Source organism: Tasmannia lanceolata, unplaced genomic scaffold (genome assembly GCF_043159265.1).
Source record: "Tasmannia lanceolata isolate RefF3 unplaced genomic scaffold, GAP_Taslan_0.1 ptg000015l, whole genome shotgun sequence".
Classification (NCBI taxonomy): domain Eukaryota; kingdom Viridiplantae; phylum Streptophyta; class Magnoliopsida; order Canellales; family Winteraceae; genus Tasmannia; species Tasmannia lanceolata.
This window is the reverse complement of record NW_027518692.1, coordinates 35425293-35453186: the sequence shown is the minus strand read 5'-3', so window position 1 is coordinate 35453186 and position 27894 is coordinate 35425293. Positions and strand designations below refer to the sequence as shown.

The 27894-nt window shown below is 38.2% G+C and overlaps 1 protein-coding gene across 6 annotated transcripts; it reads left to right on the top strand.

Annotated features, from left to right (window-relative positions):
- Positions 1–860: 860 nt before the first annotated feature.
- Positions 861–26622, top strand: LOC143846878 (kinesin-like protein KIN-4A). Of its 6 annotated transcripts, none has more exons than XM_077355472.1 (21): positions 862–1242; positions 6104–6250; positions 6389–6538; positions 7874–8127; positions 9829–9989; positions 10105–10229; positions 13931–13967; positions 16120–16211; positions 16568–16678; positions 17078–17191; positions 17387–17477; positions 17711–17823; positions 22774–22867; positions 22940–22971; positions 23074–23171; positions 23272–23361; positions 23540–23761; positions 24187–24349; positions 25376–25528; positions 25598–25912; positions 26121–26622. In XM_077355472.1, the coding sequence occupies exons 1-20, from the start codon at positions 1117–1119 to the stop codon at positions 25823–25825; spliced, it is 2601 nt and encodes an 866-aa protein (XP_077211587.1). In that variant the 5' UTR covers positions 862–1116; the 3' UTR covers positions 25826–25912; positions 26121–26622. The 6 variants fall into 6 exon arrangements, with proteins under 6 accessions (XP_077211589.1, XP_077211587.1, XP_077211585.1 ...); XM_077355470.1 differs by having other exon boundaries at positions 9829–10016; positions 17717–17823; XM_077355471.1 differs by having other exon boundaries at positions 9829–10016; positions 23272–23334.
- The last annotated feature ends 1272 nt before the right edge of the window (positions 26623–27894 follow it).

Genomic DNA, 27894 nt, shown 5'->3' with positions numbered 1-27894 from the left:
TGCAATGGTGGATCGAGATAAGTTGTAATCCTCCTTTTGTATTCTAGTAATTTGCATGATTAGATTATTATAATTTTGAAGAGATCTAGAAAATCAATTTGATTTGATCCGTTTCTATGACTATGATTACACCAGTATAGACTATGATTACACCAATATAGAATAACTACATAAATGATATAGATGCCGTGATCCTAGTTTTACAAAGGAATCTATATATTATCATATAATAAGGGGCGGAGGCACGTATAGCTATATATTATCATATAATAAGGGGCGGAGGCATGGTATAGCGAGGGGGGGGGGGGGGGGGGGGGGGGGGGGGGGGGGGGGGGGGGGGGGGCGGTGGGGGGCAAAATTCCTTTTATAGTGTAAATTAGTCCGCCCCCCAATTGTAAATTAGTGTAATCATCTTAGTCCACCCCCCACCCCAAGTATAATCTCATCTTACTCCGCCCCCCAAGTATAAATTCCTAGCTCCGCCCCTGCATATAATATTATAATATACTACATTTATTTTTTGGTAGGTGAGTTGGGATCGAACCTGCGACCTCAAGGTTGAGAAACAAAGCCAAAACCATTGAGCTACAGGCCCAGTCCCTATAATATACTACATTTGAGGTCTAATTCCTGTCTCTATTTTACATCCCTTAAAAATTAGTTAATTTTTAAAAGCATTCTTATTCTTGTGGGAATTTTAACAACCTCTAGGATCTAATTAAAAAAGTATAAAATTAGGAGTGTCATTATCAATATAATGGTGAGAAAGGCAAATTGCACATTATTGGATGCTGATGTGGGGAAGGTAAAGGGGTCATCAAATGGAAAACAACGTGAGGCTATTTCTAGTAGGGAGGTTAGTGGCAAACAGGGCACTTTCGAAAAGAGTGATCTCAAAGTTTGCCACAAATGGCCATTAGCATTATTTATCAGCACCATGTTTGGCTGGCTAGTATGTGCAGTGAAGAACAAGGAAAATGATAGTGCTTGTTGTCTCTTGACTCTCTTCACTTAACTCTTTATTCTTTTCTTAGATCTTCAAACCCTTCTCTCTCTCTCTTTGCCACATTTTCCTACTCTTTTTTCTTCATCACTCTGTAAATCTTCTCTCTATCTATGGAAGTTGCTTCTGCTGAGGACTGTTGTATCAAGGTTGCTGTTCACATTCGAACTCTAATCAGTGAAGAACAAATCCAGGGATGTAAAGATTGTGTCAATGTGGTCTCTGGGAAAAAGCCTCAGGTGGGTGGATTTTCTTTTCTCTTCTTTTGTTCTTTTCCCTGTTTCTGATTTACATTCCAGTTTGTTCTACTACCTGCATTAGTATTTGCTCTTGCTTGTTTTGAGTTGGATCTTTTTTGGGTTTTTTCTTTTTATTTTTCTTTGTTATATGGGTTGGTTTGGAACTTTAGAATGTGTTAAACTATACTGTTTGTTAAGAGAAATCCCAACAACTTCAGTTTGTACTTCAGTATAAAATTTAAAGGGATTTTCTTTACGGAAATCCAGCAAATAATGAAAAAATAAATAAAAAATTGATGCTTGCAGTGGAGTATTTGTGCTCTCATGGCATCATCTTTATCTCCTGATTTTGACAGAAATCTTCACGTCTGATTTCGGCCTAGAATTTGGGTCTGGTACTAAGAGCAACCCAATTGCATTTTGGCTGCAGTTTGTGAGAATTGCACCCAAAATGTAATTTTTGGTTGTGGACCAAAGCTGACATTTTTAACCTTTTACATAGATTGGAATTATTCTGCTGGCTAATGCATTGATTTTCATGTTGGTTTTCTTTTTATGAAACCACTGAGCTTAAGGAATTGCATTTGTTTTTCTCTTTTTACTATTTGGGAATGGAGAGGCGTAAAGATATTAAAATGATCTCAGTGAGTCAGTTTAATTTTAATCTTTTCTTTCATTATCTACCATGTTTGGCCTGGTCTTAGAGTAGACATAGGAAATGGTTTCAGTTGCTTAGTGCATTCTGGACTCTGGAGTATTGCTTCATTGCCTATTATATAATTTTGGCCTGGTTAACAATGGATAAGTAAAATTTCATTTTGATGCACTCCATATTTACCTCTCTCTCCATCTCTCTTTTGTCTGCATGACTATCTGAACTCGTCCCTGTTGTGTCCCGTTTGCAAAATATTCACTCCTTGCAGTTTTATATAACTAATTATCTCTTATTCCGTAGTTTTCTATGATCTCGATTTGGTTTCCTTCTGTCTAGCCAATGTGTAGCCTCTCATACGTAGGCATCTTGGTTAAACCTCATAAATCTCAGTGTGTACATCTTGGGGTTTGTCTATTTTTGCTATTTTGTTTCTTCGTGCTCGATCAAATCGGATTTTGCCCGGGGGTTTTCTCAACAGACCTGTAGAGGAAAAATACTGTGGAACCTTTTCTTGGTAGCCACACTATGACTTGTGTGGAACGAAAGAAACTGGAGAGTTTCCAAAGGATTATCCAAATCTTTTCTACGGCGGGCTTCGAGTCTTGAAGAGTTCAGAGGCATTTCAGTGTCCAAGAGGTCGTGGGAGGACGTGTGCATTCGGAGGGTCCACGACCTAGGTGGATTCCCGCCTCCCTGGATGGATTAAGCTTAACTTTGACGAATCGAGCTTAGGTAACCCCGGTCCAGCGAGCATTAGGGGCCTTTTGAGGAACGACGTGAGTGAGGTGATATGGGTATTCTCAGGGCCCTTAGGAGAGAGGGGCTCCAACGAGGTGGAGTTTTAGGCAATACTCCATGGAGTCAGATTGCTTGAAGAGATTTAGATAGAGAGGATTATTATTGAGGGGGGCTCCCTCAACGTCGTCAAGTGGTTGAAAGATTGGGACGCGATTCCATGGAGGTCTGCAGATGTTCTAAAGGAGATTCTTGACATACTAGATGGTTATGATCCTGTGATACGGCATGTCTGGCGATCGGCCAATTCTGATGCGGATGGCCTGGGGCTGGCCAGATCAGGAATCAACAGAGAGGAGATCATGATGTTTGATCACTTGTCGCCGGTTGTGTTTTATTACTGCTCACCATTGTACAAATCAGGACTGTAATTGCTTTGACCATCTCACTCATTGGCTTTTCCTTTCTCTAATAAAATTCCTACCATTTAAAAAACAATGTTATCCTACAAAACAAGAAAACCATATACTATGTAAAATCTCTATAATGAAGAGTTCACGTTCTCTAGTCTAACCTGGAGAAGAGACATCCATTTCATATTGGCTGATCTAGAAGAGGCATAAGATGTAGATCCGAAGATCTAACCGAGCTCCAAGTCATAAACGCTAATCGTATCCTATTCCTGAAAAATTTCTTAACCTAAATCCTTGTGTTCAATTTTTTGTAACCTTAATCTTCTCCTATTTCTTATTTGAAGCACTAATTTCCGACAGCTACTATTCTTCCTCTTCTTTTTTCACGACAACCTTGGGTGCTATCTTTATTTGGTGTACAAACATCCTTTGGGATGGTATGTGGCTGTTATGCCCTGTGTGTTTCAGTTGATAATCCTATTATTGCTAATTAGTAGAGTATAAAATTACTACAGAGCTATTTTGATGGAGGCTATACTATGGTTCAGTTTGCTTGAGATGTGAACTGCTCTTATATTTCTATTTGTAAGTGTGGACCAATTTGTCCAAGAGAAAGTTGATGTGTTCGCAGTTGAAGGAATAATCTCTTCATATGGGCTACTGTTCCTTCGCATGGATTTATGTGTACAATTATGGACTACTGCCCTTCATGAGAAGATAACTTCCCTTCGTGTGCACTACTGTGTCTCTTTGAAGGCTGATGCTGGCTACTGTATCTTTAGCAATTTGGTATCAATTTTCTTGGACAATTATTCTTTGTGGACTTGGGTGTTCTCTATCATGGGCTGTGGTGCTTTGTGAGAACTGTTGTGCTCCTTCCTCTTCCTAGAGTGTGGATGTTTAGCACTTGTTTGTGGCCTGTTGCGCTTCATTTGGACACCTACATATTCTTGTGGACTTTACGAATTACGACTACTGTGCATTTGTGTGGATTATTGTGGTGCCATGTGCACTGAGTTGTCTCTGTTGAGGAGATGCTATTTTTCTATCTGGTTTGTGGCTTCTTGTGGAGTACCTAGTTTGCGGTCTTATTCACTATATGTGCCCAATCTACTGAAGATTGGGTCGGTTGTGTTGTCTCATGTGGACTATGGAGCTGAGTTATGTGGGCTAATCTTGGACTATTGTGTAGCCTGTGTGGGCTGTTTCAGAGCCTATGTGGATGGTGGAGCTTCGGAGTTCGGACTATTGTTGTAGCCTGTGTGTGGGCTGTTGTGGAGCCTTTTATGTGGGTTGTCGTACAATCTTCATGTAGACTGATGTGCACACTTTTTGTGTGTGTGAATTGTTGTGCAGTCTTTGAGAGGATTGTTGTGGAGTGTGGATACACTGCTTCTGTGTAGCCATTTGTGTGGGCTATTGTGCCTTCTTATGCCTTCTTGTTGCGAACTGCTTCGGAGCGATGATTCACTGGATGGAAGTACTGTTTTTGTGGATTCCTTCGCATGATTAGTAAAGTTTTGGCAGAGGAAGTGGTTGTGTTTCAGGAGAAGACCATGATAGTTGATATATACTGAGAGGACGTGACCATACTGAGAGGACATGACCATGACTCAAGGGGCGGTCATTGCTATGGTAGAAGACTTGTAGGATTTCATGTGAGGACTCATAATTCGTGAGAGTGGACATGATTATAAAGACTCATGGTGGAAGTAAGTGTAGTTGTATGTGTTCCAAGCTGAACCAAGGTTTTAAATTTTGGTTTCGGTTTTGATCATTAGTGAAACAGAAACATTTCAGTTTCGGTACGAAATTTTGGCCGAAATCTTGTAAATCTCTGAAATATTTTGGTACGAAATCACATCTGAAATCTAGGTAAGATTCTTTGCCTCTTTTTTTTTTTATCATTTTTTAGAAATATCTTAAAAGCCAACCCCAGCTAGTTTGGGACAAAGGCTTAGTTGAGTTGAGTATTTTTTAGAAATATCTTAAAGGAATCTTGTTGTTATTTTTTATGCGAGTGGAGTTGATTTTTGTCAGGGTTTCTATTGAAATGTTGAATGTCAACATTTTGATAGAATTTTTTTTTATATAAAAAGTTGCACGTTTCTCATATTTTGATTGAAACATGTTGACGAAATACCGAAATTCCGGGCGAAATCCCGAAATTTGAAATTTCAAAATTTCAGACGAAATCTTGTAATTTTCCAAATCCAAGTGGATTTCATTTCGTTGGTGGCCGAAATCGAAATATTTCAGCCAGCCAAAATTTAAAACCTTGAGCTAAACATAGATGATGATATCTATGCTCTAGCTTGTGCGAGAGTGTTGAAGACATTACTTATTTGAGTGGAGTCTCTTTTCTTGGGCTGGTTTGTACCACCCAGGAAGGATCCAATAGAGTTGATAAAGATTTGATCAATCATCCTCATATGTATCTAATGATGGTAACCTCTAAAGATTTGATCAATCGTCATCATCTCTCTTTAATATCTCTCTAATGATGGTGACCTCTGAAGATGAGGGTCAATCCTTATCATCTCTTTAAAGATGACAACATAGTTGGTCATCCTCATATACCCATTAATTGATTATATCTATTCTAAATTGATTGTGATTATCCCTTAGTCATTTTTGAAAGGTTATCCTACTAAACAGGAAACCCATATGCTATGTACAATCTATATAATGAAGAGCTCACATTCTCTAGGCTAACCTGGAGAAAGAGACATTAACATTTCAAAGTCTAAACGTCTTCATCTTCTTCTCCTTCACTTCTTATTTCCCTTTTATTTGTTTCAATAGCAACTACAGTAATAATGTAAAATTAGCTCCAATGTTGAAACCTAGCATTTCTTTTGGGACTATTACCATGTGGTTGTAGACAGAGAAACTTAATCATCTTTTCTACCCTGTAAACAGTTATTGCACTGATTTGTTATTTTTTTGGTTCATTTGTTGTTTTCAGTACTTGCCTCCGCCTAGGATGCTTTACTACTTGAATGCATTTGAGTTCTATTTTATTTAATAATTGTTGTTTCTTATTGCTATTTTGCAGGTGCAAATTGGCACACATTTTTTCACTTTCGATCATGTCTATGGAAGTAGTGGTTCCCCGTCATCAGCCATGTTCGAAGAATGCATAGCTCCGCTTGTTGATGGTTTGTTTCAAGGCTATAATGCCACTGTTCTCGCATATGGGCAGGTAAATTTTTGCCTCCTCTTCATTTTGCTCGCCCATTAAACCATTTTGAAACTTCTTGAATTGAAAATATACTACATTAGGCATTGTTTACTTGGATATATTATTTATCATGTAGTTTACATTTCAAATGTTTTGCAGACAGGTTCTGGGAAAACATATACTATGGGAACTGGCGGTAGAGAGGGTGTCCAAACAGGAATTATCCCCCAAGTTATGAATGCACTATTCAGCAAAATAGAAATTTTGAAGCAACACACTGAATTCCAGTTGCATGTTTCATTCATTGAGGTCAACTGAATTCTTTTTGCTTTACGCCCTTTGTGTATGGTAATGGAAAGTATTTTTTTTTTTGAATGGTAGAAAATAGAAAGTATTGAAACAAATATGCAAATGATGGACATTTAAGATTATATATCATCTTTTTTAAATAAAAAATGATGAACATTTAAGATGAAACTTCAGGAAGTGCTAGAATAAGCACAAGTACCTGATAAAAAAAGGGGAATGTTATTAGCACAACCATGTTTTAATAATTGCACAAACCCAGCTTGTATTTTCTTTATTAATTGGCTTGTCAATGATATCAGCACAACCATATTTTGATATTTTCACTAACTCATCTTGTCTTTTATTATTTAAAGAGCTGTCAAAAGTTATTATGGTTCCCCAAAAGTTCTGACAAGCCAATTAATAAAGAAAAGACAAGCTCGGTTGTGCAATTATTAAAACATGGTTGTGCTGATATCATTCCACTAAAAAAATCATCGCATAAGCAAAAGAAACCGCCCATAATGGTTTATCAACATAGAAAACCTAGTGACATGCGTTGTCGTACATGTCTAATAATGTAGTACATACTACATTTCAAATGTTATTCATATAAATACTCATGCATTATGCGTACACCACATTTCACATGCAATTCATATCAATATAATTATGTAAATACCAATAATACACTTACATTTTTGGTTTCTCCATGCGTTTCAGTTTTGATATATCTTTCAGTGGGGAAGGGAACAAAAACATTTCGATCTTTTCGTGTCAGTTTCTTCAACGTACATATCTTCTTCTTTTTTCACTTTTAGAAACCCTTGAATCCTGTAGGAGATGTCATATAGACTTCTTGAAGTTCTCCATTCAAGGATGCATTCTTTACTTCTAGATGGTGCAATGACGATGGACCCAAAATATGCATACAATACTTATAACCTTTCTATGTAGGGGAATATTATAGGAACACACCCTGAATAGCCTTAATATTCAGTTTTGTACAATTTAAACCCAGAATTTGGATAAAGCAAATGCATCAAAAACACAAGAAGGAATGGAAAAGACAAAATGATTTGGACACCAGACTTGGGAGGAGATTTTAATGATTAACTGAAGATGGCATACGATTTATCAAGTATGCTGCAGTCAATACTGAATCTTTCCGAAACTGTCAGCGAAATTGCATTCATTAGGGTTTTCATTTAAAGCTTTCTATTCATTTTTACACATGTATTTCCATCAGTGGCTGATAAAGTTTAGTTGATGGTTATTACTGTAAATTGTTCTTTTGTTGGTGTTGTTTCACTTCTTTCTTATAGGAATACTGATTAGATGGTTTTTGGTGTAAAGATTCTGAAAGAAGAAGTGCGAGATTTGCTGGATCCCACATCTATGGGCAAATCAGAGACGGCTTCTGGACATGTTGTGAAAGTAACCATCCCCGGGAAACCACCAATACAAATTCGTGAGACATCAAATGGAGTTATAACACTTGCAGGATCAACCGAAGTTGATGTTAGTACGCCAAAGGAAATGGCTGCATGCCTGGAACAAGGATCATTGAACCGTGCAACTGGCTGTACAAACATGAACAACCAGTCAAGGTTAACATTATAGCCACGTCTGTATTTTCTTTCCGCATATAACAGTTAATTAGGCTTCTAGGTGTTGTGATTGTTGTCTACATCTTACGGTGAAGTTACTTTATTATTTTGAACATCATTATGTTGCTGATAACATATCTACCCATGAGTCTTCATCTGCGTGTGTGCGTGCACTTGTGTTTGTGTATGTGTGTCAGTGTTGATAACATATATATATGAGAGAACATTTCCTACACACTTGTGTAGGTAAGTTACCTACACACTACCTTAAAATACAGTGGGGGGCCCACATTGTTTGGGTGATCCAAACAATTCATTTGAATGGTCCTCACATAGATAGGGTGTCCACAAAAAATCAGATCCATAGGATCATCCTAACCATTCAAACTATGGAGGCAAAAAATGGACTAATTTGTTAAGGTTTATACACGTCCATTTTACCTCCACAAATCGTAGGGTTGGGATGATCCTATGGATCTGATTTTGTGTGGACACTGTATCTATGTGAGGACCATTCAAATGAATTGTTTGGATCACCCAAACAATGTGGGCCCCCACTGTATTTTAAGGTAGTGTGTAGGTAACTTACCTACACAAGTGTGTAGGAAATGTTCTCTCTCTCTCTCTCTCTCTCTATATATATATATATATATATATATATATATATATATATATATTGTGTGTGTGTGTGTGTGTGTGTGTGTGGAAAAATATCAGTATATAAAATATGTATATTAGTATATGTGCATCTGTCTGTGAGTGCCTGTGTGGGTGCATGCATGTCAATTCCTAATGCTTTCATGTGTATTTAAGATATGGAAAACCACTACCAGGCAAAATTTATTTTATTTTTTACTTAAATTCTTACTGTTAAATCTGCAGTAGCCATTTTACAAATTTCAACATTTTCCTATGATTTATGGACATGGACACGAGTGTCGCGTGCCAACACAGACACGGAGTGTCGGACACGCAAACTCCCAAAATTTAGAAACGGGGACACGTCTAAAGCAGAAAGTATATATAATCAAGATTTGTGGGCACAAATTCGTGTGTCGAGTTTCAACACTGATATGAAGTGGTTGAGATGGCAACCACTAAACAACTAGAAATTGCGACACACCCATACACGCATACATATAAAATTACTGATTACTATCAAAATTTCCAATAGTATAAATACGATATCGCTTAACAAACTAATAATCTTAGGATTACTCAACTATAATCTAAAATAGACGTGAGATAATCAAATAACGGCACATTTATCAATTTAATCTAGTTATCTTCAATGTCCAATATGCAGCGAGAAATGGAGACCAATAGAATACAATGCATATAATATTGGAATAAGATTGTGTTTAGGCTTTTAAGTTTAAGGGGGGGGGGGGGGGGGGGGGGGAGATATAACAACAAATAGTAGTTAAAGGAAAGTTTATAATAAAAAAGGTAAACACAATATTCAATAATAAAACATAATGTCACAATGAACACAGTACAAAAACGTGTCGACACACCCGCATTAATTCAAACACTTCTAGCCGTACATTTAAAAGTGTCGAAAGGAGTGTTGACATGTGTGGACACATGTGTCGGAATAAATTCAAAGTGTTGGCTAAATCATAGAATTCTTTCGTTAAAAAAATATCTGCTGTAGCTACTTCTGCATTTATTGATATTCGTGCTTCATGTTTGTGCTAGTCGCTCGCATGCCATCTTCACAATCACATTAGAGCAGATGCACAAAATAGATGCAGCTTTTCCCGGCTATAGCAGCTCAATTGAGGTCATGAATGAAGATTATCTATGTTCTAAGCTCCACTTGGTGGATCTTGCTGGATCAGAGCGAGCTAAAAGAACAGGTTCTGATGTCCTTCGTTTTAAGGAAGGTAGTTTTACTATATTATCATTTAACACATGTAAAACTGCTATTCTGATTTAACAAAACTTACATTATCATTCTCTTTCCTTTATCAGGTGTTCACATTAACAAGGGCCTTCTTGCACTTGGCAATGTCATAAGTGCACTAGGGGATGAGAAAAAACGGAAAGAAGGCATGCATGTACCCTATCGAGATAGCAAACTGACTCGGCTCTTGCAGGTTCATTTCATTTCTTTGTTTAGAATGGCCAATCAATGTTACTCTTTTTAATTATATAGTTATGCTCCTGTCATTGCTTGAAAACATTGGTAACCCACCTTACCTATTCTGGATTGATAAGGTCATCAACTGAGCCTTAAGATTATTATCAATTTTAATCCGTGATTTATTCGATCAATCTGTGTAGCATATTACCGTAATATGTTATATATATATATATATATATATATATATATAGGAGAAAAGTGTTGAGCGCACCATTTTTTTGGTGCGCTTAAGTGGTTATAACGCCTCCCATTCTTTTAAATGTTTGGGTCCCGCTTAAGCGAACCAATGGGAGGCGTTATAACCACTTAAGCGCACCAACGTATTCCTCTCTCTCTCTCTCTCTCTCTCTCTATATATATATATATATATATATATATATATATATATATATATATATATATATATGAGGAAAGTGTTGGTGAGCTTAAGCTCACCAAACTTATGGTGAGCTTAAGCGCCCCAATCACATGGGTCCCACATTTTCTGTGGTGATCCAAACCATTCATTTGCAAGGCCATATCATAGATAGGGTGTGTACCAAAAATCAGCTCCATAGGATCATCCTAACCCCTCCATTTGTGGAGGACAAAAATGGGCAGATTTGTGGACAAATAATGTCTGTCCATTTTGACCTCCACTAATGGATGGGTTAGGATGATCCTATGGAGCTGATTTTTGGTACACACCCAATCTATGTAAGGGCCTTCCAAATGAATGCTTTGGATCATCCTAACAAAGTAGGCCCCAATGTGATTGGGCGCTTAAGCTCACCAACACTTTCCTCATATATATATATATATATATATATATATATATATATATATATATGAGAAAACGGTTCCTACACACATGTGTAGATAAGTTATCTACACACTAGCTTAAAATACAGTGGGGGCCACATTATTTGGGTGATCCAAACCATTCATTTTTAAGGCCCTCACATAGATAGGGTGTCCACAAAAAATCAGATCCAGAGGATCATCCTAACCATTCGAACTGTGGAGGCAAAAATTGGACTAATTTGTGAAGGTTTAAAGACATCCATTTTACCTCCACAAATCGTAGGGTTGGGATGATCCTATGGATCTGATTTTTTGTAGACACCCTATCTATGTGAGGGCCTTTAAAATGGATGGCTTGGATCACCCAAACAATGTGGGCCCCCACTGTATTTTAAGCTAGTGTGTAGAGAACTCTCTACACATGTGTAGGAACCGTTTTCTCTCTCTCTCTCTCTCTATATATATATATATATATATATATATATATATATGAGAAAAGTGTTTCTAGTCAGCCGACTAGAAAAGTTTTCTAGTCTGTCGGCCATAAAAACAGAGGCCGACGGACACACACACACACACTTATATATATATATATAGAGTAAAAGGATTGTACGCTTGAGCGTACCAAGCTTATGGTACGCTCGAGTGCCCAATCACATGAGTCCCACATTTTTTGTGGTGATCCAAAGCATTCATTTGCAAGGCCCTATCATAGATAGCGTGTGTACCAAAAATCAGCTCCATTGAATCATCCTAACCCCTCCAAAAGTGGAGGGCAAAAATGGGCAGATTCGTGGTCTGTCCATTTTGCCCTCCACAAATGGATGGGTTAGGATGATCCTATAGAACTGATTTTTTGGTACACACCCTATCTATGATAGGGCCTTTCAAATGAATGCTTTGGATCATCCTAACAAAGTGGACCCATATGTGATTGGGCACTCGAGCGTACCATAAGCTTGGTACGCTCGAGCGTACAATCCTTTTCCTCATATCTATATATATATATATATATATATATATATATATATATATATGTGTGTGTGTGTGTGTTTGTGTGTGTGTGTGTGTGTGAGGAATATGTTGGTGCGCTTAAGTGGTTATAACGCCTCCCATTGGTTCGCTTAAGCGGGACCCAAACATTTAAACGAATGGGAGGCGTTATAACCACTTATGTGCACCAAAAAAATGGTGCGCTTAAGCGCACCAACACTTTTCTCATATATATATATATATATATATATATATATATATATATATATATATATATATATATATATATGAGAAAACGGTTCCTACACATATGTGTAGAGAGTTCTCTACACACTAGCTTAAAATACAGTGGAGGTCCACATTGTTTGGGTGATCCAAGCCATCCATTTTAAAGGCCCTCACATAGATAGAGTGTCTACAAAAAATCAGATCCATAGGATCATCCCAACCCTACGATTTGTGGAGGTAAAATGGATGTCTTTAAACCTTCACAAATCTGTCCATTTTTTGCCTCCACGGTTCGAAGGGTTAGGATGATCCTATGGAGCTGATTTTTTGTGGACACGCTATCTATGTGAGGGCCAATCAAATGAATGGTTTGGATCACCCAAACAATGTGGGCTTCCACTGTATTTTAAGCTAGTGTGTAGATAACTTATCTACACTTGTGTGTAGAAACCGTTCTCTCTTATATATATATATATATATATATATATATATATATATAATACAAGTACAGAAGTGGTCCACAATGCACTTCACTGGCCCTCCCATCATACAACACACATAGTTACCTTGTGTAAAGGTTGCTAGTATTCCACAGTCTAAATTTAATATCCTGTTTATATATAAACAGGATATTAAATTTAGACTGTGGAATACTAGCAACCTTTACACAAGGTAACTATGTGTGTTGTATGATGGGAGGGCCAGTGAAGTGCATTGTGGACCACTTCTGTACTTGTATTATATTATGCCCAATGACATGCATGGATCATGGGTTACAGATTTTGTGCAATATTTGCTAGCTGTTGTCTTCTACTATTCTTTTTTGGGACTTGTTTGGGTGTACAATCTAATTGAACTTTGGGTGCAATTTGTGTGTAATCTTGCAAAATTAAAATACTTCAGATTGCAAATCAACACTTTACACACAAATTGCAGCCAAGGTCCAGTTGGATTGCACACACAGACTAACCCTTAGCACACTTTTAATATATATTCCACACAAGTTATATCTAAATTAAAATAAGTATTTTACATGATGCCTGAGTACGGTTGTCATGTAGTAAGTCATTCTACAAATATTAAGATTTCTCACATATAACTGATGAGTAATCTAATAAGTGCTCTATATTATTTGAAATATTGTCTAATACTAATAGTGAACTTAATATTGCCTTGATATGCTATACACTATTTTAAAAATAATTCTTAATTTTTTGATTGAACATGCTACTGGGGAGCCAGAGTGAAAGTTTCTGAACTCTGTTCACATTCCATATTATTCATGTGCATGGTTTAAACTTCGGTTTCGATTTCGGACATAGCTGAAACTGAAATTTTGGCCGAAATTCGGTAAAAAATCAAAGCAAATTTCATTATTGTACCGAAATTACCGAAATTTGGTACTCTGGCCGAAAATTTGGGTTTGGGTGATTTCGGTTTCGGATCCAACCGAAATCTGAAATTTTGGCCGAAATTTAAAACCATGTTCATGTGTGATATCAGTTACTTTGTTTCACATTCCAAAAGAGATGTTTTTTCATGTGAAGAGGAAGAAAATATCTACAACTGCACAAAGTGTTTTGACTTTCGAATTTATAAGGATATATTCATCTGTTCGTCTTTCTAAATCTTCATATCCATTATTGGCAGGACTCACTTGGTGGAAACAGCCGAACTGTCATGATAGGTATTGTTTTTCTACTTCTGTTTCATTTTTAAGTGACTGACTAATTGCTAAAATCTATGCTTAGGAGGGTAGGCTGCATTATTGTTAAACAAAGATGTAGTATGGCTTGCACAGAAATCCCATTAAAACTGGACAAGCATACATTGATATCCATACGTGCATGAGTGACTAAAATCAAAACATAAAATGTAGTTTATGGTCATACTATTTGGCTATAATGATTTTAGCGATAATAGCTTGTGTTACAACAGGATTAACTGCATTTTATATGTTTCGGACATATTTACTTTTGAGGGGAGACTCCGAGTAGGATGCTCTGATACCACTTGTGATGTCTGGCTACAATCAACAAATAATAATTACATGCACAATTTGAATAAATTAGAAAGCATTGCATAGTTCCCTTTCTTGATTAGTTAATTAATCTGAAGTAATATAACTCCAAAAATATATTAAGAAAATCAATCACCACAATAGCCAATAAATCCCACTCTGTTCAACAACTCCAAATTAAACAAGACGGTAATGAAAATCACTGCTGGTGCCTGGAGATGCTATAACCATCACGAAAATAACAAAGTTTGAGACTTCCAAAACCAAGAGAAGAAACTGCTCTGAAATACAGATCTGATGAAGATAAACTACAGGTGCCTGTATGCAAAAAACCCATACAAACCCAGATTATTTCTCTTGTTGTGTTGCTATGCGGATCTGATACCAAGATATAGATACAGATACAAACATGGATACTGGAATGGAGATACAAGTCGGCATTTTCCAAATTCTAGGATACACATACGGATGTAAGTGTTCTATACCGTGAGATAAGCCACAATTTAACTAGTTTTAGTTTGAAAATGAAACTAATAGTAAATTTAATATGGCATTCATAATTGAAAATATGTGACACCAAGTAAAGCGCATGATAATTTATTAGAAGAGAGCAAGATATGTTTCACACTTTATAGTTTGACTAGCTAAAATATCCTTGAAATATCTGAGTATGAGTATCGGTAACGTATCGTGTTGGACATGATACGTTGGGCCTATACAAGTGTCCAGGTACCATAGCTATGTGGTTTCGACACTTACTATTGAGCAATATTGCAATAATGTGTTTCTTGCTCTTCCATTTCACTAAGTGGCATTATAACCCTTACCAGGTAAGCACAACTACTCAACTCAACTAAGCCTTTGTCCCAAACTAATTGGGGTCGGCTAATGAATCCTTTAGAAAATTTTCATGAAGAAGGTAAAGGATCTACCCAGCTCAAATTGACTAAATCTAATCCTAACACTAGTTGGGTTCGTCTACATGGATCATTTTCTTCCATTCTCTCCTATCCAAGGTCATGTTCTCTGTTATGTTCCTAGCCCTCAAGTCTTTCCTCACTGTTTCTACCCAAGTTGTTTTCGGTCTGCGCCTACCTCTTTTTACTCCATCAACTTGGCATGAGTCACTTCTTCTCACTGAAGCATCCAAAGGCCTACGTTGGATATGCCCAAACCATCTTAAGCGGTGCTCTCTCATCTTCTCCTCAATTGGTGCCACCCCCACCTTTTTATGGATGTCTTCATTTTTAAATCGATCTAACCTTGTGTGGCCGCACATCCATCTAAGCATGCGAATCTCCGCTACTCTCATCTTATGCACATGCTGCTTCTTGGTGGCCCAATATTTTGAGCTGTACAGCATGGCTGTCCTCACAGCTGTCTTATACAACTTTCCCTTCAACTTGGTATGTATTTACGGTCGCACAGAACTCCTAAAGCATGCCTTCTACTTCAACCAACCTGCTCTTATTCTGTGGTTGACTTCCTCTTCAATCTCTCCTTCGTTATGTAGGATTGAACCAAGATAGAGAAAGATATCCCTCTTACTAGGTAAGCACACTACTTTTTTTTTTGAATGGCTAGGTAAGCACACTACTTAACCAACTTCTAGCCATATTTGCATGACATTGCAAGTATGTAGAAGAGTTTCTCCCAAGGGCTCGGCAACAATAGGACATAGGCATGTGATATCTTATTGCATGACTCATGTCCTGTTGAATGGAAGATATTGATTTGTTGGTTGTTTTTCTTTATAATTAATGTCAAAGTTTCTTTCATGCCTTCATTGCAATTTCCAAACCTACACATTGTCTTGCAGCATGTATCAGTCCAGCAGATATTAATGTGGAGGAAACTCTCAACACTCTCAAGTATGCTAATCGTGCTCGCAATATTCAGAATAAGCCTATTGTAAGTTTTTCAATTACTGATTGTTAGTACTAATTTTATATTTATTCTCTTTTTGCTAATTGTTGAACGTACTAACTTAAGGGAAAAAACTGTAATGTCTATTCTCTCATATAAATACATAATCGTGTGTGAGGGGAGATCTCTCTCACTCACGCATGCTTTTTCTCTCCTCTTCTGTTCTCCATATCTCTTTCCTCTAATCTCCTGTAAACTCCATGTAGAAGATAACAATAATAATTAAAGTTTATACTTGTTCATCAAAGCACCCATTATGTTTTACGTAGATATATGATAATATCTCTTTTCAGATATCATGCATGAAGATGCCTTATGCTCATGTCTAATTTGTTGTACAGGTTAACAGAGACCCAATATCCAATGAGATAGTACGGATGCGCCAGCAACTTGAATACTTGCAGGCAGAGCTACTCTGTGCCCATGGAGGATCTTCATCTGGTGAACTACAGGTAGCACCAAGGTTTTAAATGTCGGTTTTGGCCACAACTAAATATCGGTTTCGGCTAAAATTTCGGTCGAAATCATGTAAAAGTTCAGAAAATAATTTCGGTATTTTACAAGATTTCAGCTGAAATTTCGGTAATTTCGGTGGAAACTTAAAATTTCCATGGAAATCATGGAAATTTCGGCAATTTCGGACTTTGGTACTTTCGGTGTCGGTCCTGGCTGAAATCCAAAATATCAGCCCAAAATTCGGGTTTCGGCCGAAATTCCAGGCCATGGGTAGCACCGAGTTTTATATATTTGTTCATTCAAAACATAAGTTGTTCATCACTAAACTTTCTGTGGAAAGAATTGGTCAAAATTTTTGTATCATTTACCATTTTTTGATCCTCCTGGCTATGCAGGTTCTCAAGGAAAGAATTTCTTGGCTTGAAGTTACCAATGAAGATCTTAGTAAAGAACTTAATGAATATCGCAGCAGATATTCTCCAATAGAGCAGTTCAGAACAGATGCTCAAGTATGTTATTGGATACTCTTCTTTGCTTATTTCTTCAGCATTTGTATTCACTTCTGACTTGCAGACTTCATTTGTTGTGTTAGTAAACTCAGCCCATACAATGTATATACAGTATTTTCCATTAAAAAGTGGACCTTAATCCATCTATTTGGATAATCATTGTTTGTGAATGCTAATCTACTATTCATATCACAGGATGGTGATATATGTTTCATGAAAGAAGCTCTAAAGCGGGACTCATCTGACGGGGATTCATCTGATTATCAAATGGGTGAAAACATAACTGGTACTTCGCTTTTCTTAGTTCAAAACTTGTCAGACAAGCCATTATTTTCATCATATGGGGATTGCTCTAACCATGTGGCCCTATTGAAAATAGGAAAGATGGCCTAAATTTCTATCAAGTCACGTTTTCTATTATTGCCATTTTTCATTTCTGTGTTGAAATGCATATTAGACATCATTGATAATCTTCTGTTGTTTACTAGTTTAATCCTTATTGGGAAATGTAATTGTTAGTTTCAGGTTCCAAGGAAATTGATGAAGTAGCAAAAGAGTGGGAACACACCATTTTGCAAAATTCAATGGACAAAGAGTTGAATGAGTTGAATAAACGTCTGGAGCAGAAAGAGGTATAATTCCACTAAATGATTTTTGTTCTCTACATTCGGTTGCTTCCTATTTAAACAATTAGTTGCTGTACCCAACCTCATTTAAATAGCGAACTATGATGAAGAGTTCTTTTAGCTGGAATAGGCTTTATTCATCACATTTCTAGAATAAACAATGATTTGAAGAGGATAAAAAATTCTACCTTCTGGAATCTCTGTATCTGGAATTTCACACGTTGAACATCCGTGAGTGGACTCGATCAGCACACCCTACAATTTTAACAGTTTTTCAACCAAGATTTGCACCCAAAGGTGCCCACTATGCTTGTCAAGGAGGTCCAATGGTGAAATCTTCCTACTCTCTCTCTCTCTCATTTGAATGGTATAATCAAAACTCTCTCTCTCTGTCTCTCAGTGTTTTGCAACCATTATTGCTGGTTTCAACCGTTACAACAGCAACATCTCCTTCTTCATGAGCATCATGGATCCTCATCAGAGAGAGAGAGAGAGAGAGAGAGAGAGAGAGAGAGAGAGAGAGAGAGAAGCCGAGATGGTCACATAAAATACAGATGGGAATGAGGAAAAAAGATTGAAAAAGGGAGGTGACAAAGAGAAGCCAAGATGGTCACATAAAATACAGATGGGAATGAGGAAAAAAGATTGAAAAGGGGAGGTGACAAAAATTAATAAATTACTGTTAGACGGTGTATGTATTTGCCAGAGGGCATTATGGTCTTTGTATCCTTTGCCTTTTAATATAAACACATAAGAGAGGGGTAGCTTCTCTTCATCTCATTGTTTCTTCCCATTCTTCTCTCTTCTCTTCTCTCAGCATGGTATCAGAGCCCTAGGGTTTTGGTTCGCTAGGGACCACTATTGTTTCTCTTCTCTTCTTCTTCTCCCTTAATCCTGTCCCTCAACCTCATCCCTCATCTTTCTTCCCTGACCTCGCCACTCCATCCCCACCTCGCTTCTCCCTGACCTCACGCCTCTCCCTAACCTCATGCCCTTCCTCCCATGCCAGTCCACTCACCTCGCCACTCCTCTCCACTCCACTCATCCCTTGTCACTCCACCCTCCCTAACCTCGCGCCACTCCCTCCCCACTCTCTATCCCTTCCTGACCTCACGCACTCCTTCAACCTTGCAGCCCCATCCTCCCTGATTACTTGAACCCCAAAAAGCCTAACTCTAAAATCCTACAACCTAACCCTCAAACCCTAACTCTCACAACCCTGCATCACTCTATTTAAGCTCTCACTTCTCCCTCATTTCTTCTTTTTGAAATCCTAATCTAAGGACTTTTCTTGTAACATTCTTTCCTTGGTTTAAATAATCCTTGATGCCTTCTTCCTTCCTCTCCGCGGCTCCGTGATTCGTCACTAGCCTTTGGTCTCCTTTTCGCTAGTGCTTATGTCTCTCTCCTATGTATTTCCATCGGAGCCGCGGTGCACGCCACATGTTTGCTAAAATTTTAAATGGGGTGTTGTGCCTCTGGTTTTATTCCCTAGCTTCCCTTCTCTTCCTGGCTAGTGATTCTTCATTGGAGCAGCGATATCATGGCCGGCAGCGGCAGAGCCAGGATTTATAGATAAGGGGGGCAGGTTATACATAAGGCTGGGCCCAATTGAGTTGGGCCTGCAAAGGAGTTTGGCCCAATTCAACAGGGGCAGCTGCCCCCCTTATGCTACATGTAACTCCGGCCTTGATGGCCGGGTCCGTCGTGTGACTCGTGACCTCTCTATTGTTTTTCCTCTACCATTGTTGTAGTTTGCGATTTTTTCTCCCTCTAATTCTGTCATCATGGATCCTCATGTTAGTTCGACTCCTCTTGGATCAACTGCTTCATCTTCAGCTACCGTCTCTGGTTATTCCTCTTTTGTGGAGGTTTCTTTCTCACATATGACCTATGTCCCTGTTGACGGGTCCCTTCCATCCGTCACAAGGCTTCTCTCTCATGTGCGGCCTCATGGGTCTAGTACCCCTTCTATTGATGCTTCTATTCTTGGCACGTATCTTGGTGGTGACTATTCTGGCTATGGCGGTGGTCGCTTTGCCAGGGGTCACGGCCGTCGAAGCTGTGTTTGTGGCCGTGATTCCGTAGGTGGTCGTGTCGTTGGTCCGTGTGGGCGCCCTTACTATACCCCTTATCAGGCAGCGGGACGTTCTGTGCCTATGTGCTATGCCTCTACATCCTCCTCTACTGGACCGGTAGCATATGATGATTCTTTCCTTGTCTCCAGGGCTGACTATGATGAGTTTTTGCGCTTGCGTGTGCACCACCGAGCACCTATTGTGCCCTTTGCACAGCCCAGCAGTTCGCCAGCTTCGCTTCTTATGAATGCTAGAATTTTATATCATTTCATGTTTGAGAAAATGTTAGAATTTTATATCATTTCATGTTTGAGAAAATGTTAGAATTTTATATCATTTCATGTTTCAAATGAATGTTGAATGATCTTTTGCAATACTATGTTTCCGTTTTATTTAATGCATGTATGTGTACTATAGTAATTTTTAGTAAGTTGTCTTAATAAAGGCTTAAGGTGTTGAGCATCAACTAAGCTCATCCAGCCTATTCTATGGATTTTCTCTGAAGAATTTTAGAGAATTTCTATTATTCTTGAATATTTTACAATAATCTCAAGGTGTGCTTATATAGAGCACTTACATGAGAAACATGGAATGGAATTAAGATAATTATAGAAGGAAATAATCCTAATCAAATCTACTTTCCTAGTCTCTCTTGCTTGCCTCTTCTAATCCACTTGGCTAATTTATCTAGTTGCTTCATTTAGCCAACTTACCCAGTCTACCTCCAAGATGATCCAACGGTGAGATCTTAACCCAGTCCAACCGTTGGATCCCACATATTCTAACATTCTCTATACCATCTCTCTTGATCAACATTATCTCTGTATGAAATAAACATCATTAGTTCTAGTTTCTCCATTCACGTCTCCACAATCCAACAGTAGATCTGTGATCTGTGCATTATGAACTTTCACAAGTAGGGGTGCAACTTGGGCGGGCTCAACCCGAACCCGGCGGGTTCAACCCGGAAAAACGTCGGGTTGGGTTGAGTTTGGGTCAGGTTCGGGTTGAGGGCTTGGGCAACCCGACCCGAGTCAACCCGACATTTTTAATAATTTTTTACTCGGGTCAGGTCGGGTTCGGGTTGGCAAAAAGGGTTCCTCGGGTCGGGTTGGGTTGAACCTCGTCGGGTTGGAACGCGGGTCGAGTCGGGTTCGGGTTGAGCAAATGGTTGGTCGGGTCGGGTTCGGGTTGGCCTCAACCCGACCCGAGTTGCACCCCTATTCACAAGGGGTTGATTATCGAAAATAATCATTTTTAGTTCAATTTGACACTTGAAATTCTTTCAGTTTTTTATTTGTCGATCGATTGTGATAATAAAGCGTGTTGGATCATGTCACCTTTTTATTTGTGTTAAAAATTAAACTTCTGATATTCAGATCCTATGAAACCTCATTTGATTCATGTTTGATGGTGTTTGGGATATTTAATGATGAAGTTTGTGATTGGTTCATACATCTGTGGGGTAGAATCTAGTTTCTCAATCTCAAAGTAGTCAGGTTGACCAAATCAGTACTACAGAGTTAAATAGTAGAAATAACATTGGTCACAATCTAATAACACTGGGAGTAGAAACAAGTTAGGATACACTTGCAGGTGGCTAAACGCATTATGAGATACCTTAAAGGTACTCTCAATCATGGGTTGTTCTATGGAACTCGGCGTAACACTGACATAAATGTAAAAAGCTACTCAGATGCTGATTGGGCTCTCCTGATACGAGGTCTGTTACAGGTTTTTGCACTATGTTGAGTAATTGATTAGTTTGTTGGAGACAATAGCTAGATTTAGTGCAGGCTATTGAGCTATGACATCCAATACTGTAGAGCTCACGTGGTTCAAAGATCTTCTCCAATAGTTACACATAAGATCTCACTCGCATCCTCTACTGTGATAATCAGAGTGTGATTAACTTATATGAAATCCACTCTTCCATGCCAGGATCAGGCGTGTAGCAATATATTATCATTTTGCTAGGGTGAGGGTAGAGAGTGGTGAGATTGTTCCTCTCTTTGTATCAAGTCATGATCCAATTGTAGATATATTTATGAAGGGACTCACTATAGACCAGTGCTTCAAAATGCGGATGTGGGTCAAAATGCGGCCAAAGCAAATCCTAGTCGACTCGCACGACGCTGTTGAGTTGACGCGTCTGAGCACCGGCCGCGATCATAATTCGGGAGAGTCAAAGGAGTTTTGATCAAAATGCGAACTCAGACAAGAACATAGACCATCATGTCAGTTTGACTCGGATTAAAGAGAGACGACTTGGGGGAGTCCACGATGACGTGTGGGAGTTTTGAAACTATGCTATAGACCATCATGTCCGTTTGACTAGCAAGCTGATTCCTAGCATATTTATTTGTTTTGTGTTCAAATTTGATGGTGTGGCATGAGATACCCTTGTTGTAATATTTGTTTTTTTATCTTTTTGGAATGGAGTACCATTTTACTTCAGATGAAATCCATGAGGCATATAATCCCCAAACCTCATGATCAAAATAGAACTCATTCAGCTTCAGACTCAAGAGATTCCTTGCTTTCAATCTTGTCTGTTTTCATCAACTGCCAGTTAATGTTGATTATTAATCATAGACTAGGTTTCCCATTTTCTTGGAAGGAACATGCTTTTGTATCAAGGGGATGTCAAAAGCTGCATTTGTTTTGGAGGGATGTCAAAACTTGATCTTGTAATACTAGAAATATATGCCTCTGTCATTCATGGTTGTCATCTTTGGAGTTAAAACTATATAAAAAAAAGAAGTTTCGCTTCAGGATCTCGTGCTCAGCTCTGCATGATTTATTTCCTATGAATTTCAATAATTTAAATGAAAAACAGAGTGGTAACTAATCAAGTGAGAAACCGTCTCTCCCCTAGGTCCTTCAGAGGAAGACGGAAGAGGCTTCCATGGCTACCAAGAGATTGAAAGAGTTGCTTGAAGCTCGCAAATCTTCAGCTTGTGACTGTCCAGGTACTAGTTTTTCTCTGTGTTTCTTTTCATCTTGTTATAACTTCCCCACTAATTTATCTTCTTTATTTCCAGTCACTACAAATGGGAATACTATTGGTGGCCAGGTAATTGATCTGTATGTTTAATCATGAACTTTCAGCATTTGGAAACATATACTAAAAATTCGATAGATCAAATTCTGTTCTAACATATCATAACAACTTTAGAGCAATGAAAAATCCTTACAACGGTGGCTTGATCTTGAACTGGACGTCATGGTGAATGTGCATGAAGTCCGCACTGAATATGAGAAACAAAGCCAAGTGTATGTATTTCAAATCAATATTTTTGGCATACTCTCTTTGTTGAAAAATTCAAATTCCTGTGGGTTTTCTTGGTCATAATACTTTAATTTGAGCCTTCAGGCTAGGAGAGTTGGCAGAAGAGTTAGCCACATTGAGGCAAGAGGACAAGTTAGTTTCTAACAGGTTAGGAGGAAAGAATGGATCTTCTAGGTATCTGAATGTAAAAAAACATTTGATTAATCTCTTTCAGATGCATTATTTTTGTTTATTGAGGTGGAGAAAGATGTAGATAGCCATTATGAGATTTTTACAACAGAATAATACAAAAGTGATGCAGTGGTCCATTTTCATCCAAACCATGTGTATTAACTAGTTGTCACTTGTTCAGAACATCAGGCATGTCTCCAAATACAAGATTGACAAGAATTGCATCTCTTGAAAACATGGTGATCATTTCCTCAAATGCGCTTGTAGCGATGGCATCTCAACTTTCAGAGGCAGAGGAGCAAGAGTGTGCATTTACTGGGAGAGGCCGGTGGGACCAGTTGCGCTCAATGGGAGATGCAAAGAGCTTGGTTGAGTACATGTTTAATGTTTCTGCAGATGCAAGGTACTGCTTTGAACTTGGGGATAGTAAAGCTCCAAATGGTTTCCTGTTTTCCGGTTTTTCCCTTCTCCAGGATCTTCAGATAATTGTTATTTAGTTACATTAACAATCCACATTAGCAGTAGCAAGCATGGTTTTAAATTTCGGCCGAAATTTAAAACTGAAACCAAAAGTTAAATTTAAAATTGAAACCGAAAATTTAAAAATTTGGGTCGAAATTATAAGATTTACACCAAAATTTCCAAGGAACCTGAAATTGCCACCGAAATTTTGTTTTCGGGTGACGCCGAAACCGAAACTGAAATTTCAAACCTTAGTAGCAACTAGCAAGTGACCCGTTTCTTATTTATAACAGTTTTTCTAATCTACCTGTGATGGTTCATAGTCATACAATTTGTTGAGAGATTTGCTTTACATTTTATCAACAGGTGCCAGGTATGGGAGAAGGAAATTGAGGTTAAGGAGCTTAAAGAACAACTGAATGAGCTAGTTGGTTTACTGCGACAAAGTGAGGCACAAAGAAACAAAATTGAGAAGCAGCAAAAAGTGAGAGAGCAAGTTGTTGCCATTGCCTTGGCCACATCAGCTTCAGTGAGCTTATCTGCTTGATATTGAATGACCCTTTTCCATTTACTTCGTTTAGGTTAAAGGCAGCACTAAACTGCATTTCTACAGGATAGGCTAAATACGATGAATTTAAAATTCGAATAAGGTCTAAATATTTATTACAGTCCTAACTGATGGGAATAGAAGCCTAAGCTTATTTGCTATTTGTTGCCAATTCTTGTCAATTTTTTAGCTTGAAATTTATAACTATAAAATCACTGGTTTGTTCGAAAACCTGGCAGTTGTACATTTTCTATTTCAAATCCCACATTTTCCCTTTCATTTGTTTCTTCTTCCTGAGATATCATAATTTCCTTGTCAGTTGCATGAGATAGTGATGTCATTTATCTAAATCATGTATTTGGTTTTCTCAATACAGTATTAAATGATAGTTCGTAAGATCTGGTAAGATGGTTCCAATTAGAGAATGAAGTGAATCCTATAAGATTGTAGTTCATTTTACTGATCCTAGAGCCATTGCATGTAATATTGTACACTATGGAACAAATGATAAATCATTTTGGTTTTTAGGTTTTCATCTGTTGAGTTGGGTGTCTTGAATTTAACCCGGTGGGGTCCAAAATATTGTGTGCGACCCAAATGTGGCCCGTTTATTGGGCAATGTGCCCCCGGCCGCATGGCCCGACCCCGTTTTAAGTGATTTCGGCCCAATTCAAGCAAGTTTTGGCCTGCTTTATATAAAGGGGTTTTAGGGCTTATTTTCGCTCTCTTGATCTTTGAGAAGAGGGTTGAAATCAAAAGGGGGAAAATGCTGCGCTAGGGTTTATTGGGGTTTTGGTGAGAGATATTGTTCTTCTCTTGTAATCTCCTATTTCTATAATGGATTTTCTCGCCACCTCTGTCGTGGATGTAGGCTCTGTGGAACCACGTAAATCTTTGTGTGTTTGCCTGTGTTCGGTTCTTTCGGTTTTGCTTTGCCATTGAAATTGTAGATTGCTATTGGGGCTTTTCACAACATCATCCTCCTAACTCTCAGGCGTTGATCAATAGGGGAATTCCAATGGTTCAATGAAACACTCTGATGACAGTAACGGACCGTTGTCTCCAATGCCAGTACCAGCACAGACGCAGCTCAAATATACACCTGGCATTGCTAACATCCCAGCCAGAAGGACGCCAACACTTCCTAACCAGACACGGAAGGTAAATCTCCTTCATATGATATCTGGGATCTCCAACGAGCTAAGGAAAGGGTTGGGTTTTTGAGTGCAGATAGTACATTGTGACCAGTTGGGAATGGTCAAGAAAATGGCTATAGTAGGACAGGCAGGAAAGCTATTGAGATGGAGGAGGAGGAGTCATCAGTGGCTGTTGGAATTCAAGTGGAAGTGGCAGAAACCATGGAAGCTCTCAGAATGGATCAGACACAGTGATGAAACAATCATGAGGGCAAGGCCTCGGCCTCGGCCTCGGCTGCAGACTTTATCAGACATGTTGTGATAATTCCATATTTCTTTATCATATATATTTGGCTTTGACATATGACACAATTCTCTTGGTGCGTGCGAAGTGAAGAAACAACTACAAGTAATCTTTGACGAAACCCACAAATCCTTTTCTTTCTTTTGGCGTTACATGGGATGCGTGCCTTTAATAGAAATTTCTTTCTAGCATTTTTTTGTTTTTTTTGTTAACTCAGACGGCACCTTAAATTTTACTGATTTTTTCTGTGAGGCATCCCCAAGCATAATCCCATAACTACTTCCTTAACATATTCTGGTTTTCATGGGTGCAGACATGCCGTATTCTAGGGTGATGGGACGTGTAACTTGCTGTCTTGAGCTGATATTAACGAATTTGGATTTGCACAAGTTTTGATTAGTGTGATCTTGGCTTGAATGTTAGAAGTTTAACTGCATTGGGAGCATACATATATTCTAAAGAGATATTGATGCTGTCAATGGGTTCCTCGAGCTTGAGTGATTGGAAATGTCTAGAAGAAGATCTAGTGGTTCTGTCAGGCAGATTTTTTAGTGGAAGGAGATTGCATGCTTGACCGGTAATTCTATTTGTTCTTTGGATTTATTTTTCTTTTCTATTTTTTGTACAACACATTTGTAAGAAGAATGAGGAGATCTTCTGTGTTTGGGCCGTTTTGTTTGTACTGGCTAAAGGTCTTCTATATTATAACTGCCTGTATCAATACTTTTTATGTGGAAGACTGGTTGAATGCCCCATTGTATAATTGCATACTCTTCAACTTTTTGTGTGAACAATAAAGATCTCTTATTTGTTTATTTCTGTACTGTAAAGGCATGTCTCCAAGCTAAAAAATGAGATTTTTGAATGCTAGTACCAGGGTTAGAGAATTGGAGAATCATTTTAGGATCACATCTACATACAACAAAACTTTCAAAGTACCATTTGAAATTGAACTCTGACCATTCCAATCAACATGATGCCAACCCATATCAATATTGGGAGTCCCAATACTCCAATTAGTTGAAAGGTGGACAAGTAAATTCCAAGTTTTTTTAAGGCAGCTGATATCCACACTACTATATTTTGATAAAGTTTGGAAAGGAAAATTATTTCTAAAATTTCCTACATTTTTAACACACCAATAAAGATAATGTGAATTAACCCTGTTCAATTTTTGTTTATGGGAACCGTCAAGTTATGATGATATTGCTCTAACTTAGACAGTCATATTATTTCCCTCTACGTTGTAGAAAGATACAATTTCCCCAAGAAAAAATTTGCATAAAAAATGTTTATCTTGCAATCCAAACAGGGAAAGAAAAAAATGGTTCTTGGCAATGGTTCTGATGAGCCAATAACTCAAATGCGTTCGGTCACCTTTTTGAGCAAGAATGACAGCGTTATCTTACCTTCACCATAATAGGCCATACCCACAAGAACAAAAAGAGAAGCACATGTAATAGAAAAGGCCAACAAGAATAACTTATATTCAACTGTCATCTGTTGGGATAGAGTTGCCCTCAGCTGGACCCAAACCAGCCAGATTTGAGGGAATGCTATCTCGGGTTGGGCTACGGTTCCCCTAAACCTGCCCCAACCGGGCCCTAGTTGCACCCTGTAGGGATTTTGACGGATAGAACTCGCCCTTAAAAGCTAGCCGTTAAGGGGAGGGTCCCCAATCCCTTTTAAGCCCATCCACATCTTATCACTTTTCCGATGTGGGATCTTGCTTTTGCGTGGAACCCCCAACACACCCCATGTTAGCACAACAAATCAACATGCTTTTCTTTAATGAATGCATTTTCAACACTGGAAGAAGCAAATAAAACACTGTTTTTGAAATGGGTTTCTTCAAAGAAGAGCCCACAGATTAGCAATCACTGTGGAATTCCCACTTGCATAGCTGAAGATCTGAGGGCTTGGCCAAAATTGAATATAATATATTCTCGTTCTTTTATTTTTCAAATTGAGAACCAAGAAACACCAGAACTTCCTGCATTATGCACTCAGATGCTGAAATGTTCAGTTTGTAAGACACCAAATTTTGTGTCAGATTATTTTGCACACCACTTGTCCAAAATGCTAGA